The 15,710-nt window shown below is 36.4% G+C and overlaps 1 protein-coding gene across 2 annotated transcripts in view; it reads left to right on the top strand.

Moving 5' to 3' along the window:
- vwa8 (von Willebrand factor A domain containing 8) overlaps window positions 1-15,710 on the top strand; it is a 118,200-nt gene that overhangs the window by 51,681 nt on the left and 50,809 nt on the right. For both annotated transcript variants that reach the window (XM_051118873.1, XM_051118874.1), the window contains 8 exons: window positions 3,668-3,819; window positions 6,409-6,517; window positions 7,529-7,667; window positions 7,785-7,972; window positions 10,876-10,998; window positions 12,903-12,967; window positions 13,745-13,870; window positions 13,986-14,095. In XM_051118873.1, the coding sequence (XP_050974830.1) occupies window positions 3,668-3,819; window positions 6,409-6,517; window positions 7,529-7,667; window positions 7,785-7,972; window positions 10,876-10,998; window positions 12,903-12,967; window positions 13,745-13,870; window positions 13,986-14,095 (1,012 nt within the window). The remainder of the gene's footprint in view (window positions 1-3,667; window positions 3,820-6,408; window positions 6,518-7,528; window positions 7,668-7,784; window positions 7,973-10,875; window positions 10,999-12,902; window positions 12,968-13,744; window positions 13,871-13,985; window positions 14,096-15,710) is intronic.

Genomic DNA, 15,710 nt, shown 5'->3' with positions numbered 1-15,710 from the left:
AAAATAGTATTTCCACACTTTATTATTTTGTTTTTTTTTTTGTTTTTTTTTTATTAATTTCTTTTTTTACAGTTATATTTAATGGGTCACAGTGTGTGCAGTGTGAGGATCAAAACAAATCTCCAGGTACTCTTATGAGAACCAGGCTAAAAAACTTGTCTATAACATTAAATAGGTCAAAAGTAATAGTGAAAGCATATTTAATACCTACTTGCTGAATGAAACAAACAAACTGTGGTTGGTATTCTTCCTGTATAATGGGCGCAACCATCCAAAATAACCTGCAAAGTGGTCCAGACTTTTCGCCGCAAGTCAAAAGTCTGGTCGAATCCCAACAAAACATTAAACCTCTCAGTTTTAGGATATCCCCCCTTTTAAGAATTCAGACTATGTGTCGGTGATGAACTCCTTGTTGTTTAATAGATGAGGGTGAGTGACCCTATGTCTGAGTTGAAAGGTGCCACACGAGTGAGAGAGAGACTGAGGAGAGGCCCTGTCTCTTCACTCGGCCCACTCATAGACTGATCTGACACATAGAGGCCACGCTGCCATTCTGGGCCACCTGTCTCTGGGCTCTAACTCTGCTCTCTCACACACAACGTAGCAGCCTCCTTCTCTCGTCTCAGCTCTCAGGAGCGACAGAGATGCAGATAGATGGATGGAATTCGTCTGTCACATTGGATAAGGAGTCAGTTGTCAGATTAGTCTGCCGCAAGCAGCCATCAGAGGTCTACACTCGCTGTCAAAAGTTTGGACACACGTGACTGAATTTGATCCTTGTGATCTTATAAAACCTCTTGTTCTAAAGGCAAATATAAATTGTATACTTAGGAATATTTAAACTACAGTTTTATTTAAAAAAACTCAATGTCCAGTAGATGAAGAAGAACCTAAGTTGAGTTTTTAATAATATTAGGAAAGTAACTGTGAGAGAGGGTGAATGCGCTTCCTGCATGAGCATCAACTGCACATCTTTAACAGCCAGTCTGTTAACTTTGCTTTTTCTGTGTTACACAGACACCTGTGATCATTAACAGCAAATGTGTAAGGAGTCGTCATTATTGCAAAATTGTGAAAATTGCAATAATTTTAATAGTTTTATTTAAAACGTGGCATTAGGCTGTGTCTTGTGTCTTTTGAATACATCAAAGAGTTTAGAGTGGTGCTTCTCAATCTTTTTGGCTTCAAGTAGGGGTGTGCAATATGTATTTTCAATGATAATATCACAATTATTGTTTTAACAATGATGATCTGCTTTTTGAACAAATCAGTTTAATCAGTGATTCAGTGGCCGACTGAATCTGCTGTTTGAACGAATCTTTTGAATAAATGACTCAGTAACTCAACTCAGTAAGACTCAGTCACTGCATCCGAATATGGCTACTTCAGTAGTATGCAAAAAACAATATGCCAGAAAAGTATTATGTCTAAATTCATTGTGTTCAACAGTAGGCAAAAAGCACCTGGATGGGCTACTGCAGGGGTCACCAGATCCGGTCCTGGAGGGCCGGTGTCCCTGCAGAGTTTAGCTCCAACCCTAATCAAACACACCTGAACCAGCTAATCAAGGTCTTACTAGGTATACTTGAAACTTCCAGGCAGGTGTGTTGAGGGACCGGCCCTCCAGGAACAAGTTTGGTGACCCCTGGGCTACTGCTTTCGCCAAAATTCTGGTTCCAGAAAATTTTAAGATAATCTCTTTTTTTTTTTGTTTGTTTGGTTTTTTTTTGTTGTTGTTTTTTTTTTTTTTTTTTTTAATCAAAAAACACCTAAAGTCCCCCAATGTCTCAGACAACACAAAAAAACAAGCAACCCGTTATGCTTTCTTTTTCGTTTTTTTTGTTTTTTTTAAGAATGTCTAGGTATTTTTAGCTATATTGCCCAGCTTTACTCTTGTCCTGTCGTAAATGTGCACAAAGACTTCTTTAAATAGATCGTTCGTCACCAGGCCGAAAGCATTTTAATTAACACATGTAACTGGCCCCTACTCACTGGAGATCACAGTCAATGAGCTGCATTGCACAGGTCAGCCTTGCCAAATGAAACCGTATACATTTTCTGCTCACAGGTGGCTGCACGATCACTTTTTTTTTAATATGTTCTTGAGTCAGTAACAGGTAGGCTGTTTAATCTGAGCTGATCGAATGTGATTTCGACTAGTCTTTCAGGAAAGCTGCCAGTTTCACAACTAGCTTGTATTACCGCTTATTAAGTGTGTTTTTGGGTTAATAATAAGTCTTTCTGGGAGATTAGTTTTCTTGGTTAAAGCTTCTGTTTTTGGATAGCAGTTCATTTTCTGGGTTGTATGTCATCTGTAGTTTTGTAAGACTTAAAGGGATAGTTCACCCAAAAATGAAAATTTGATGTTTATCTGCTTACCCCCAGGGGATCCAAGATGTAGGTGACTTTGTTTCTTCAGTAGAACACAAACAAAGATTTTTAACTCAAACCGGTGCAGTCTATCAGTCATATAATGGCAGTCAATGGCTACCAAATCTTTAAAAGTAAAAAAAAAACATACACAAACAAAACCAAATTAAATCCTGTGACTCGTGACGATACACTGATGTCCTAAGACACGAAACGATCGGAGCACATGCACAGCATCTGGCGAGTGACGTGTACGCACTCTGGCGTAGTATACGCAAGTGCCGGATGCGATCTCCGTGCAAAGTGAGTGACGTATAAGCGCAGATTGCTTCCGGCGCTTGCGTATACTACGCCAGAAAAAATTATTGTTTGTGTTCTACTGAAGAAACAAAGTCACCTGCATCTTGGATGCCCTGGGTGTAAGCAGATAAACATCAAATTTTCATTTTTGGGTGAACTATCCCTTTAAGTAGTTAAGTAAGTAGTAGTAGTAGTAGTAGTAGAATTAGTTTACTTCCAGAATAAAAATATCCTGATAATGTACTCACCCCCATGTCATTCAAGATGTTCATGTTTTTCTTTCTTCAGTTAAAAAGAAATTAAGGTTTTTGAGGAAAACATTTCAGGATTTTTCTCCATATAGTTGACTTCAATGGGGATCAACGGGTTGAAGGTCCAATTTTAATGCAGCTTTAAAGGGCTCCCAGCTAAGCAACTGTAATACACAGACGAAAAACTGAATGTGTGTGACCTTTCCAGCATAACTACATAATGTGTGAAATCGTACAGTAGATGTGCATTGCAGAGCTAGTTCAAGATGAGCATTTGTGCTTAAAAAGTATATAAATTTTCATTTTTTTTTAGAAAATGACTTTTGCTAAATAAGATAGTTATTCCTTGGCTGGGATTGTGTAGAGCCTTTTGAAGCTGCATTGAAACTGCAATTTGCAAAGTCCATTATATGGAGAAAAATTTTCCTCAAAAACCTTAATTTCTTTTTGACTGAAAAAAGAAAGACATGAACATCTTGGATGACATGGGGTGACTAAATTATCAGGAAATTTTTATTCTGGAAGTGAACTAATCCTTTAAAGGCCAACAGAGGTATTGTTGACAGTGATATAATGTTGAATTTAAATTTATTTTAATCTGCAGTTGAGTGAATTCCTCACTCCAGTATAACATCCTGTGTGATGTTTTATGGGTAGTGATTGATAACAAGATGAGAGCGCTCTTAAAATGCATCATTACAACTAAGTTCTTTTGTCTTATGGCTTACCTCTTGTCTTTTTTCCAGAAATTTCCAGACGAGGGTCTGGCCAACGTGGTGAGGAACGTGTTTGACTTTGACTCCTATAACAAGGACATGCGTGAGGTGCTGATCACAGCGCTGCACAAGCACGGCATTCCCATCGGAGCCAAACCCAGCAGCGTGCACCTGGCCAAGGAGTAAGAGCTCAGCTCCTATTGCCCTTTACTGTCTGCAAATGCAGTAACATGAACAAATATCATGCAAGTTCTCTAACAGACACACTGTCCTGGACTAATATAACTATCTTAGAAAGGATCTGCTCTGCATGGTCCTCAAACCATACACTTGAAAAAATGTGTTTGTTTAAAGGGGTCACGAACTGCCTTTTATTATTATTATTATTATTATTATTATTACTTTTTTTTTTTTTTTTTTTTTACTGTTCTCTGAGGTCCCCTTATAATGTTATCAAGATTTTTACATCAAAAAACATAATTTAGAAGTAATAGGCTATTTTCTGTCCTGTTTTTAACCCCCCTCATCAGAACATTCTGTTTGAATAGGCATGTCGGATTGTAAACTTCATAAATGGATGCATAAATTCTCAGTACATATCAAATGATCTGTAATAACAGACAAAGCAATAGTAACCACATAATAAAAACAGTTACTCACATTTGTGTGGTGCGACATTACTGTCAGATTCAATATAGTCGGCACAGCATCGTCTTATAGTTTCAATCTTTCTGAAAATCCTGCATTAAATTGTGCTTTGTTTGTAAATGAATCCACGGGGAAAGTAAGTGAACCACAGACCAAGTTTTCACTAACGCGGTCTGGAACTTAATTAAAAATAAAGCTCATCCTCTCTTTCCTAACATTGGGATCAGAAGTAAGGCAATGCAACTGTTTGTCCACTATTTGGCACTGCAAAGTGTCTTGTATTCAGAGCAATCTTTATCACTTGGTTTCTGCGTAGAGTTGCGTTTGCCTCTCGTTATTTACACTATATGCATAAATCGGTGGGCGGGGCTAAACAGGCAGCGATGCAAGCAGACATTAATGATCTTCTGTGGATGCAGTGTTTAGCCCATTCTACAACCTTTTTTGGCAATTTTGGAATTTTGATTTCTCAGTTCATGACCCCTTTAAAGGTGAAGTGCAATTTTTGCAGTAAAAGTGACACTGAACTGAATTGCAGAAATAATGACGGGTAGCCCTGCCCCAAACTCACACCATTGGTTGAGGCAGTGTTATGTCAAATGAACAGCAATTTGATTTCTACTATCACAGAAATTACAAACTTCACTTTTTAACAGATGCTTTTATTAAATAAGCTGCTCATTTCATTAAAGGTGCAATAGAACAAACCCTAAACATGCTTGAATTCAGACTCAGAAATAACTTAAAACTTGATTGCCAGCATCTGGTTAGTGTATTTAAATGATATGAAAGATTTTGGGCAAATTCCAATTGGAAGTGAGCATCTCTATACCCTGTTCATTGATAGAGAGCAGAGCTCTTGAACTGGGAAATCTGGACAGAGCCGGACAATTGTGCGGTTGTGTGAACTTAGTGACTTGGTGAAGGGAGCGGTTAAAAACAACATTGTTTTCTCTGGAACATCCCTTTGTGTGGCATCCATTTCCCATCTGTCCAAGTGCCCTTGCACTGTTTGGAATTTGCTCTTTATCTGATTATCTACAGTTAGTCATCACTATTATATAACAATAAATATATGTCTCATTCACCAACGGTCATTTCACTTGCTCAGTGTTGTATATTACACACTTTCAATAAAGGAAATTATTTGTTTCTTCCGTCTCGTATTTGTCTTATTTCACTTGCTTTTGAGTGTTTCGCCATCTGGTATATACAATTTGTTATATTTTATCCAAAATACTGGACATTTTTAAAAAGTGAAGAAACAAATATTTCCTTTTGAATGATGTTTCTATACTTAATCTCAAGTATTTGAAAGTTTAAATGCTTACCAAGGCTGCGATTATTTAATCAAAAATGCAGTAAAACACTAATATTATGAAACATTTTTACAGCTTTAAACAAGAGTTTTTTATTTTAATATATTTTAACATGCAATTTAATACTGTGATACAAAGCTGAATTTTCAACAGTGTTCAGTGTCACATGATCCTTCAGAAATCATTCTAAAATGCTTAATCAATTTTGAAAACAGTTGTGCTGCTTAACATTTTTGTGGAAACCACAAACATTCAAAAACAGGGCATTTAAAAGAACAGAATTTATGTGACAAATGTTTTTACTGTTACTTTTGGTCAATTAAATTCATTCTTGAATAAAAGTATTTTTCGAAAGAGATGAAGTTGTGTTGACCCCAAACTTTGTACTTAGTACATTGATACATTACATTACAGTGTTTTAATGTTGTATTGCATTAATATTTTATCTTGAGGGGAATGATATATCATCCCATCTGCTGGAATTGCAGAGTAGTGCAGTAATGTTTTTTCTGGGAATAGTCACTGAGCAATAACCAGATGTGTAACTACAATCTTCCTGAATATCAATAAACTCCAGCCCCACTGTAGAGACAGCAGTATGAAACATTATTTTCCAATTTAGGTGTTAGTTTTCATTAAGGAATTGTGCATGTAAACATCTTGAAATAGCAAAAATCTAGTTTTGTCGGCCAACTATTGCTTAACCTAAATAAGGTGTTTTTATGAACAACGTTGTCATAATCAGTGTAAGGTTTAAATTTCATGTCTTTGTCAAAAGACATTCATCAAATTCCCTTTTCATAGGTTACCATTGCCTGACTGTAAGATGGCAGGTTACTGGACCATCAGTCAGGGTGGAAGTACACGACGAAAGCTGCTGTGTCCAACAGAGTCCCATCGAATAGATTTTAAGGTATCATAACCCTTTCTATTTACAGTTGAGGTCAAATGTTTACATCCTCCTTTCAGAATTATTAAAAATGTTTATTTTACCAAAATAAGAGGGATCATACAAAATGCATGATATTGTTTATTCAGTATGGACCTGAATAAGATATTTTACATAAAAGATCTTTACAGTCTACAAGAGAAAATAATAGTTGAATTTATAAAAATGACCCGGTTCAAAAGTTTACATACACTTGATTCTTAAGGTGTAAACTTTTGAACAGAATAGAGATGTGTACATTTTTTTTCCTGTTTTGCCTAAATATCATATTTTTTTAATTTAGTCCTGCCCTTCAGAGGCTACAGAAGATACATAAATGTTCCCCAGAAGACAGAATAAGTTAAATTTACCCTGAACTTCAAATTCCAAAAGTTTTCACCCCTCTGCTCTTAATAGATTGTGTTTCCTTCTGGAGCATCATTGAGAGTTTGAACCTTCTGTAATAGTTGCATATGAGTCCCTCAGTTGTCCTCAGTGTGAAAAGATGGATCTCAAAATTATACAGTCATTGTTGGAAAGGATTCAAATACACAAAAGTGCTGGAAAACAAAAGAATTTGTGGGACCTGAGAGATATGAGATCTGAAGAACAGCAGGCAGTTTAACTGTTCAGGACAAACAAGAAACTCATGAACAACTATCACTATACAAAAAACACAGCTGTGGATCATTCAGGTAACAACACGGATTTAAGAATTAAGTGTATGTAAACTTTTGAATCAAGTAATTTTTATAATTTCAACTCTTATTTTCTCTTGTGGACTAAACATCTTTTATGAGAAATATGTTATTCAGGTCAGTACTAAATAAACAATAACATGCATTTTGTATGATCCCTCTTATTTTGGTAAAATAATAACATATTTAACAATTCTGAGTTGGGGATGTAAAATTTTGACCTCAACTGTAAATGTTTCAAAGCTGTTATTAGCATGTTACACTGTGCAACTAATCTAACATCTGTGGTTCTCCTCAGGGCCCAGTGTTTCTGCGTGTTCAGAGTTATCCTGCTGAGAGGCATGAGTCCAGATCTATGAGCTTCACTGAGGAACAGGCTCACTGGCAAATCCCCATGAACGAGGTCAACATTGTCTGCGACGTCACCACTGCTAACGGTAGGCCATGACTAAAGTGATGATATTGCATGTATCCAGATCTAACATCTAATGAACGTGGAATTATAAAGTCCCGTGATTTGTATTTTGAAAGTGAGTCATTTTTTCCCCTCATAGACTCTATTTATGTGGCCACATGCAACCCGGTGTCACTGTATGCTATGAAGGAGAAAGGAGACTCCGTCCAGTGCATTGAGCTCTATGACATCTTCCCCCGGACCATCAGTGGAGTCTGGCAGCCTTTTGTGTCTGTGGCGGCACTGGGCAGCCCGCTACAGGACCAGGTGGTGCTTCATGAAGAACAGGTGTGTGTGTGTGTATGTGAACACGCTCTTCTACATGGGCACTTCACATGAAAGCTTTGCCGTCCACTTGCTGCTATTACCGATCCATTTACAGGTGTCATTCCTGCCCTGAGGTTCATCTGAGACATGCTGTTATTCTCGGAGCATGGAAAGAGAAGATCATCAATAGATGCATCATTTCCACCAAACCCGTGAGGGGAAACAATGTCTAATAATAGCGGATGGAAATAATAAATGGTCACAGATCAAAACAAGTTTGAGGCAGAGTTGCAAGCTAATAGATTCTCCATAGTCTCTCGAGATGATGAGATGTGGTGTTTGTGCAATAATACCATTTGGTGGCTTTTTTTTCTTCTTTTTTTTAAAAATAACATGTTATACAACGTCTTAAGGTACACTGGAACCTGCACATTATCCACTGGATAATTTACTGGATGTTATTTTCACTATGTTTATAGGCTTTGTTTATCCTTAGTTAAAATGTCAAAGCCAACCTTTGTAATATATAAAAGTGGATTTTAAGTACACTTAAAATCTTAATCATGGTTTACCAGAAATACACTTAAAGGAGAAGTCCACTTCCAGAACAAAAATGCACAGATAATGTACTCACCCCCTTGTCATCCAAGATGTTCATGTCTTTCTTTCTTCAGTCAATAAGAAATTATGTTTCTTGAGGAAAATATTTCAGAATTTTTCTCCATATAGTGAACTTCAGTAGTGCCCCCAAGTTTGAACTTCCAAAATTCAGTTTAAGTGCAGCTTCAAATGGCTCTAAACAATCCCAGTCAAGGATTTTTTTTTTTTAACCTCAAAACCAACAATTTATTTATTTTTAACCTCAAACACTCATCTTGCCTCGTCTCTGCGATGCACATGCATAGTCTGTGTGATCCAGGTTAGTTAGGGTATGTCGAAAAACTCCTGTCTCGTTCTTTTCTTTAACATCAAAATCATCCTACATCGCTGTCTTACCTTTTTTTTGTAAAGGGTGTTTGATCTTCTCTGCATGGTAACTTTGTAAACACTGGGTCGGTACTGCAGTGATGTAGGACGATTTTGAAGTTGTGGAAGAAAACGAGATGGGAGTTTTTCGACGTAACCTAACTGTGTTGACCGTATTGAACCAGAAAAAAAAAGAGTTTGCGCAGACTTAGACAAGACAAGAAGTTTTTTTAGGTTGAAAAGTATAAATTGTCAATTTGTTTAGAAAATGACTGATTGTTTTGCTAGATAAGACCCTTCTTCTCTGGCTGGGATCATTTAGAGCCCTTTGAAGCTGAATTTAAACTGCATTTTGGACTTTCAAGCTTGGGAGCACCATTGAAGTCCACTATATGGAGAAAAATTTGAGAATGTTTTCCTCAAGAAATGTAATTTCTTATCGACTGAAAAAAGAAAGACATGAACGTCTTGGAGGACAAGGGGGTGAGTAAATTATCTGTAAATTTTTGTTCTGGAAGTGAACTTTTCCTTTAAAAGGATAGTTCACTCCAAAATTAAATAATTTGCTCACCATAATGCACTTTTGTTCACCTTTGTAAAACAAAAAAAGATTTTTTTTTTTTTTTCAGCCTTTCAAAGTCCGCACAACTAAAACTTTAAAATTTCAAAAAGTCTAAATCAATTTAATTTAGTTTTGCACAGCCATTTTTGTCTCTGAACATCAAAATTAAAGGGATAGATCACCCAAAATAAAATTACCCCATGATTCACTCACCTTCAAGCCATCCTATCTTAAAAATGTCCTGGCTCTTCTAAGATTTATAATGGCAGTGAGTGGGTGTTGAGATTTTGAAGTCCAATAAAGTGCGTCCATCCATCATAAAAAGTGCTCCACACTATTCAGGGGGGTTAATAAAATGCCTTCTGAAGTGAATCAATGCGTTTGTGTAAGAAAAATATTCATATTTTAAACTTTATAAACCGTAATCTCTAGCTTGTGCTAACTGTTGTACGCGTGTTAACAAGACAGTGGCTGAACGCAAAAGAAAATATTTTTAAGAATGTGGGTAACCAAACAGTAGATAACACTCATAGTATGGAGAGAAATACTATGGAAGTCAGTGGCTGCCATCAACTGTTTGGTGACCAACCAACTTAAAAATACCTTCTTTCGTTCTCAACAGAAGAAAGACTCTCATACAGGGTTGGAACAACAGCAATAGAATATACATTTTTGGGTGAACTACCCCTTTCACTTACATAATAAGGGTACTAACCTAAAAACAGAAAGAAATTAAACAGGAATTTACATTCATACAATGCAGCTGGTGTGTATTAGATTCGAGGCTGGAGGAAACCTTAAAACACCTGTTAGCAGTGGAAACAGGGGTGTGGAGAACATGATTACTTATAAAAATCCAAAAATACAGACGTCCAGACATCACAGGGGGTCATCCAGGGGTCATTGCTCACCTGGTAGAGAAAAAACAAAGGGTGAATGGAACAGCGCGGCCCATGACCGCAACGGCCCGTCTCAGCCAAACCCACCATCTGTCCAGAAGTGATGCAAGGCTTCTATTAATAACACAGACAGTATGCGGTATGTCCAAGCCAGGACGTAAGGAAACCATTATGCTTAAGATTTATTGATGAAGGGGAATTTAAGTCCTGCACCTCTTCACCAACCTTTCCTGTGAAGGGTAACAGGAGGCTGGGATAGTACTTACATAAAGGATTCATATCGTATGTAAAAAGGACATTTAGATTTCTTAAAGGCACAGCTGTTAAAAAAAAAAAAAAAGGCCAGGCTGAAAAATGGTTGTGTAAAACTAAATTATGGCACATAAAACCTAGACATTAACCTAACATTATAAGTGGACCTCAGGGAATTCAGTTAAATTATATGACCTTTTTTTCCAAAACTGAGCAACGTAAACATTCCTGACTCATTTTTGTAGGGCAACACAGTGCTGCATCTGGACCTGGTCACCGGTGCTGTGAGGAGACTGATCCTGTCTCAGGACAAACAGGAGGAACCACCACGCAAGACCTCAAACTGGTGGAGCAACAAAGAGAGTCAGGTGGAAATCTACAGCAAACTTAACTGTTTTTGTTTCATTAAGGTTTCCACAGTCCTGAAAAACCTGTATGTAAGAGGTAGCCTAATTTCAAAGCGATTTATAGACATGGAAACGTCATGTAAATTAACAAAATGGTTTAACTCCATGGGTATTTTTAGAATGAATATGCATTTTTCTATGTGATTTTTTTTTTTTTGGATCATTTTCCTTAATCCTTATCAAGTAAATCAAATTTACAAAATTCAGCTTTTAAAACTTATGAAATCCTGGAAAAACTTAATTTAGTTTATAGAAACTAGGAGTGTCATGTTTTCAGATATTATTGTGGGCAGTCAATAAGAGAGCTACTGCTCCAGAAAAACACTTATTAAATGTCCTGTATAATTTCTGCAGCAATTTCCTTATAACACTGTGTCCTAACCAAGTGTGGTTCATGTTCCATTGTCACTTTCAATATGGCAAGGATTCTCACTCTCAGTGTTTGGGAAAGTTACTTTTAAAAGTAATGCATTACAATATTGTGTTATTCACTAAAACAGTAGCTAATTACATTAGTTACTTTTATTGGAAAATCCATTAAAATTTATGCTAAAAAACTGCCAGCTGTGGTTGCCAGAATTTTACTGTAAACAAAAAATATGGTAGCAACTTTTTAGGTTTTGCGGTTTTAACTTAAATTTACATTTAAGTACTGTAATTTCATTAACTGATATGATGTTAATGTACCAACCTATTGAAGTACTGAAATCTGTTTTGTACCTTTGTAATACACTGATAACTACCAAAACCAGGTTGTGCACAGTGTCATTCACACAAACACTAAACACCATAATGGTAACACATGAAAGTGAAATAATGCAATAAACATTAATTTAACAACATTAGATGTAACATACAACTCTAATGTACAAAACTGATAAGAAAAAAATGTTATTTCAACAAAAAACAATTTAAAAAATGTAACACAGGGAATTCTGGGAATGTCAGTTCACGGTTATTCACTGTAAATTTGTACGTTCTTTTTCACTTCCGAAAACGGTATACTACCTTCAAATTACATGCAATGTCCAATGCAGTTTTTTACCTTATATAACTTACCATTAACTATTTAACAGGTTTTTACTGTAGCATTTTTACAGTTTTTACCATTAAATTCACTGTCAGTTTTTACAGTGTGCTTTTGCATTATCTGGGCAGGGCTTGTTTTCTTCAACCTGGGGACAGGCAACAATAAATGGGAAAACAAAGTAATTGGCGTTACTTATTTGAAAAAGTAACTCAGATTTTTTGTGTAATTTAAAAAGTAATGTGTTACTTGAAAATAACTCGCGTTATTTTACCCCCAACACTGCTCACTCTCTCATTTTTTTTAGGACAATACTTCAGTAATTTAACGTCACATTCATGAATAAAATATTTCATATTTTTGAGTAAAGATTTATTTTAATTTGTTTATTTTAAAGTTATTTTGCATTTTTATGATTTATTTCATTATTAGATTTTCATCAACTCACTCCTGAACCCTGAGGTTTTGTGAACCACAGTTTAGGAAACCCTGCATTATGGCCATTAAGTCATGACTGAAATTCAAACTCAAAGTAAACATTTTTAAGGTTCTACAAAGCACATAATCAGTGCCTCAGACTATTATGGTCACTAGACTCAGAGTTTATAAGTACTTGTTCTCAGCCACAAAGTTGCAGAAATAGATTCAGCCATTCTAAAACTAGAATCTGTGTCGCACGTCATGTTCTACCGCTGTGGCTGGTTAGAACAAAAACTCTAACATGACTAACATGGAAAAGATACTTTAATCTCGTTTTGGCTAGCATTGCATCTGTTTGGGACAAATCATACAATCACAATTAACATTATCTTAAATGTATTGTTTTTGTTGTCATTAGCCAGCATACAAAATGTGCAAGGAGTTTTCCCACAAGAACTGGCTTCTCTTCTACAAAGAAAATGGGTAGGTTACTATCTCTCAATCTTAACACTCTGTTCTGAAACCTAGTGAGCTGCCTATATTGACAGCATTTTTAATTTTCATAGCTGTGCATCTATTTTTTTCTTTTCTTAAGACAGTATGCATATATCTTTTGTGGAGAAATCAAAAGTCTGCATAACATGTCCAGCAAGGAAAAAAACAAGACAGCTGTTCAATCTAATTAAAAACACACAATTTTACCCAATTTTTGTGTGCTATGAATGTTGAGGCTTTAGCTTAGCAACAAGCTAACAAGTCCATCATATGCTTCTATAAATGCATGTTAAGTTTATTTAAACAAGTCAACTTCATAATAAAGGAACATCATTTAGAAAACTAGTCCCATCCGAATAGGTCTTGTATAGTGCACTCCAAAGCACTCAATTACCATAAGAGGGTTAGTCCCAAAAATGAAAATTCTGTCATAATCACCCATGTGAATTATTTTCATGATGTCTTTATGTACTTTTGGAACCTTGAAAATGTGTGGATGATCAGCAAAAATTCTGAGAAAATATTAAAAATGTGTTTGAAAATGAATTGAAGGCTTACGGTTTGAAACGACATAAAGGTAAATGATGCTAGATTTTTTTTTTTTTTTTTTTTGAGTAAAGTATCCTTTTAAGTTAGGATGCTGTCTTAGAAAGCTGCTGTCTATGTAGGCTGTAGACTGCTAGCAGCTCATTAGGTTTCGAATCAGAGCTCTGGTGTCCTGTTCAGGCATGGCCTACTGATTTGCACTCTGCTCTACTTGGACAGGAGTCAGCTGGATGTTGTTGATGTGCTAGAAGGTCAGGTTCACACAATCTCCCTCCCCATCAATCTCAAAGCTGTGTTCCTGGTGGCTGAAGACCGCTGGCTTCTTGTTGAGAGCAAGACTGACAGGTGCCAATGAAATTCAGTCTGTACTGCAATGAAATCTGAAGAATGCCTTTATATTTATTTTGCACACATTGCACAGATTAAATTGCTCAACTAAATGTGCTACCATCATGTGCAGGAAGTTCCTGTTGACAAAGCCCATGCACATGGGCGCAGAGGACACGGGAGTGTGCCAGCTGCACGCCATCAGTGAAGATGCTGTTAACACCGGCTTTGGCACCAGCTCAGGTGAGCAAACCTTATCGCTTATTGGCCAGAACAACCAATCAGAAGATACTCTGTGATGTTACCATCCAATTAGGGCCACAGAGAGCCCTTCACACTTGTCAGTCACCATCTGTCTTGCTTTGGCAAATGTGTCTGTTTCACATCTACTTTGACTGACATGAAGCCCGGGGGATGTTTAAGTCTGACTTGTGTCAGATTCAGGACTTTTGCACGTGAATAAACTTGGTGTCATCTTTGATGGCTTGCATGGTAAATATGGTCGCAGATGCTGCCTGGTGTCCAAAAATGTATTGTGCTTGGAAAAGACAAAATTAATCTGTTTATGCTCATTGCACTCTACAGTTTAGTCAAATCAAGTCACATTTATTTACAGTGCCTTGCAAAAGTATTCAAACCTCTTCCTTTTTTTACGTTTTGCGTTGCTCCCTTATGTTAAGCTGCTTTAAATTATTTTTTTTCACATCAATCTGCACTCCACGGACCATAATTACAAAGCAAAAACACAATTGTCACAACTTTGTAAACGTATTAAAAGAAAAACTAAAATAAGTACCATGAATAAGTATTCATACCCTTAACTCAGCACCTTTACAGCCTCAAATCTTTTTGATATGATGCAACAAGCTTTGCACATCAGCATTTGGCAATTATCTGCCATTCTTCTCCTTATCTCTTCACCTCTCAAACTCTGCCAAGTTGGATGGGCACATTTGGGCACAGACACACATTTTTAGGTTTTTCCAGAAATATTTGATTGGGTTCAAGCCTAGGCTTTTGCTGGGCCACTTAAGGACATTCACAGAGTTGTCTATAAGCAACTCTTGCTGTGTGCTTAGGGTCATTGTCCTGTTGGAAGGTGAACCTTCTGCCCAGTCTGAGGTTCTGAATGCTCTGGACTGGGTTTTCATTAAGGCTATCTCTATATTTTGGTGCTTATCAGGGCTTGGTTTTTGCTCTGATATGCATTTTCAGCTGTCAGAGCTTATATTAAGAAGTGTGTGCCTCACCAAATCATACCCATTCAATTAAATTTGCCACAGGTTAACTCCACTAAAAGTGTAGTATCATCTACAAGCAATATGAATGCTCCTGCTGCAGATAAGGGTTTGAATGCTTATGCAATGGAATCATGAATAGTTTTTAATTTTTAATACCATTTAATACACCATCATGGTGTATGGAGTGTAGACTGATGTGAAAAAAAAGAAAGCATAAGGCAGCAACATAAAATGTGAAAAAAAAATGAAGGGGTTTGAATACTTTCGCAAGGCACTGAATATATTGCTTTTTAAGCAGCTTCAAAGTAATAAACAGGTAAAAAACTTCTTTAGATATGAGACCAATTTAAATTCTGCTGTATAGCATGCTCTAAAAGACATGAGTATCATTATTTTCAAGTCAGTTTAATGTTGATTCAGTTTACGTCAATCCATTATTAAACTAATTAGCTTTTTTGCTTTGCAGTGGAATACAGGCTTTTTTTAAAGTTGAACTTATTTTAACTTGAGAATTACATTTTTAGATTGCTTTAGAACATGTTTAGATTGCAGTGGTCAAACATGTTTGTCTAGTGTGAAAAGATGTTCTGTGTGAACAACCCTTGGATTCAGTTAGA

Source organism: Labeo rohita, chromosome 9 (genome assembly GCF_022985175.1).
Source record: "Labeo rohita strain BAU-BD-2019 chromosome 9, IGBB_LRoh.1.0, whole genome shotgun sequence".
Classification (NCBI taxonomy): domain Eukaryota; kingdom Metazoa; phylum Chordata; class Actinopteri; order Cypriniformes; family Cyprinidae; genus Labeo; species Labeo rohita.
Note: the sequence above shows the minus strand (reverse complement) of the source record. Positions and strands in the feature narration are given on the sequence as shown.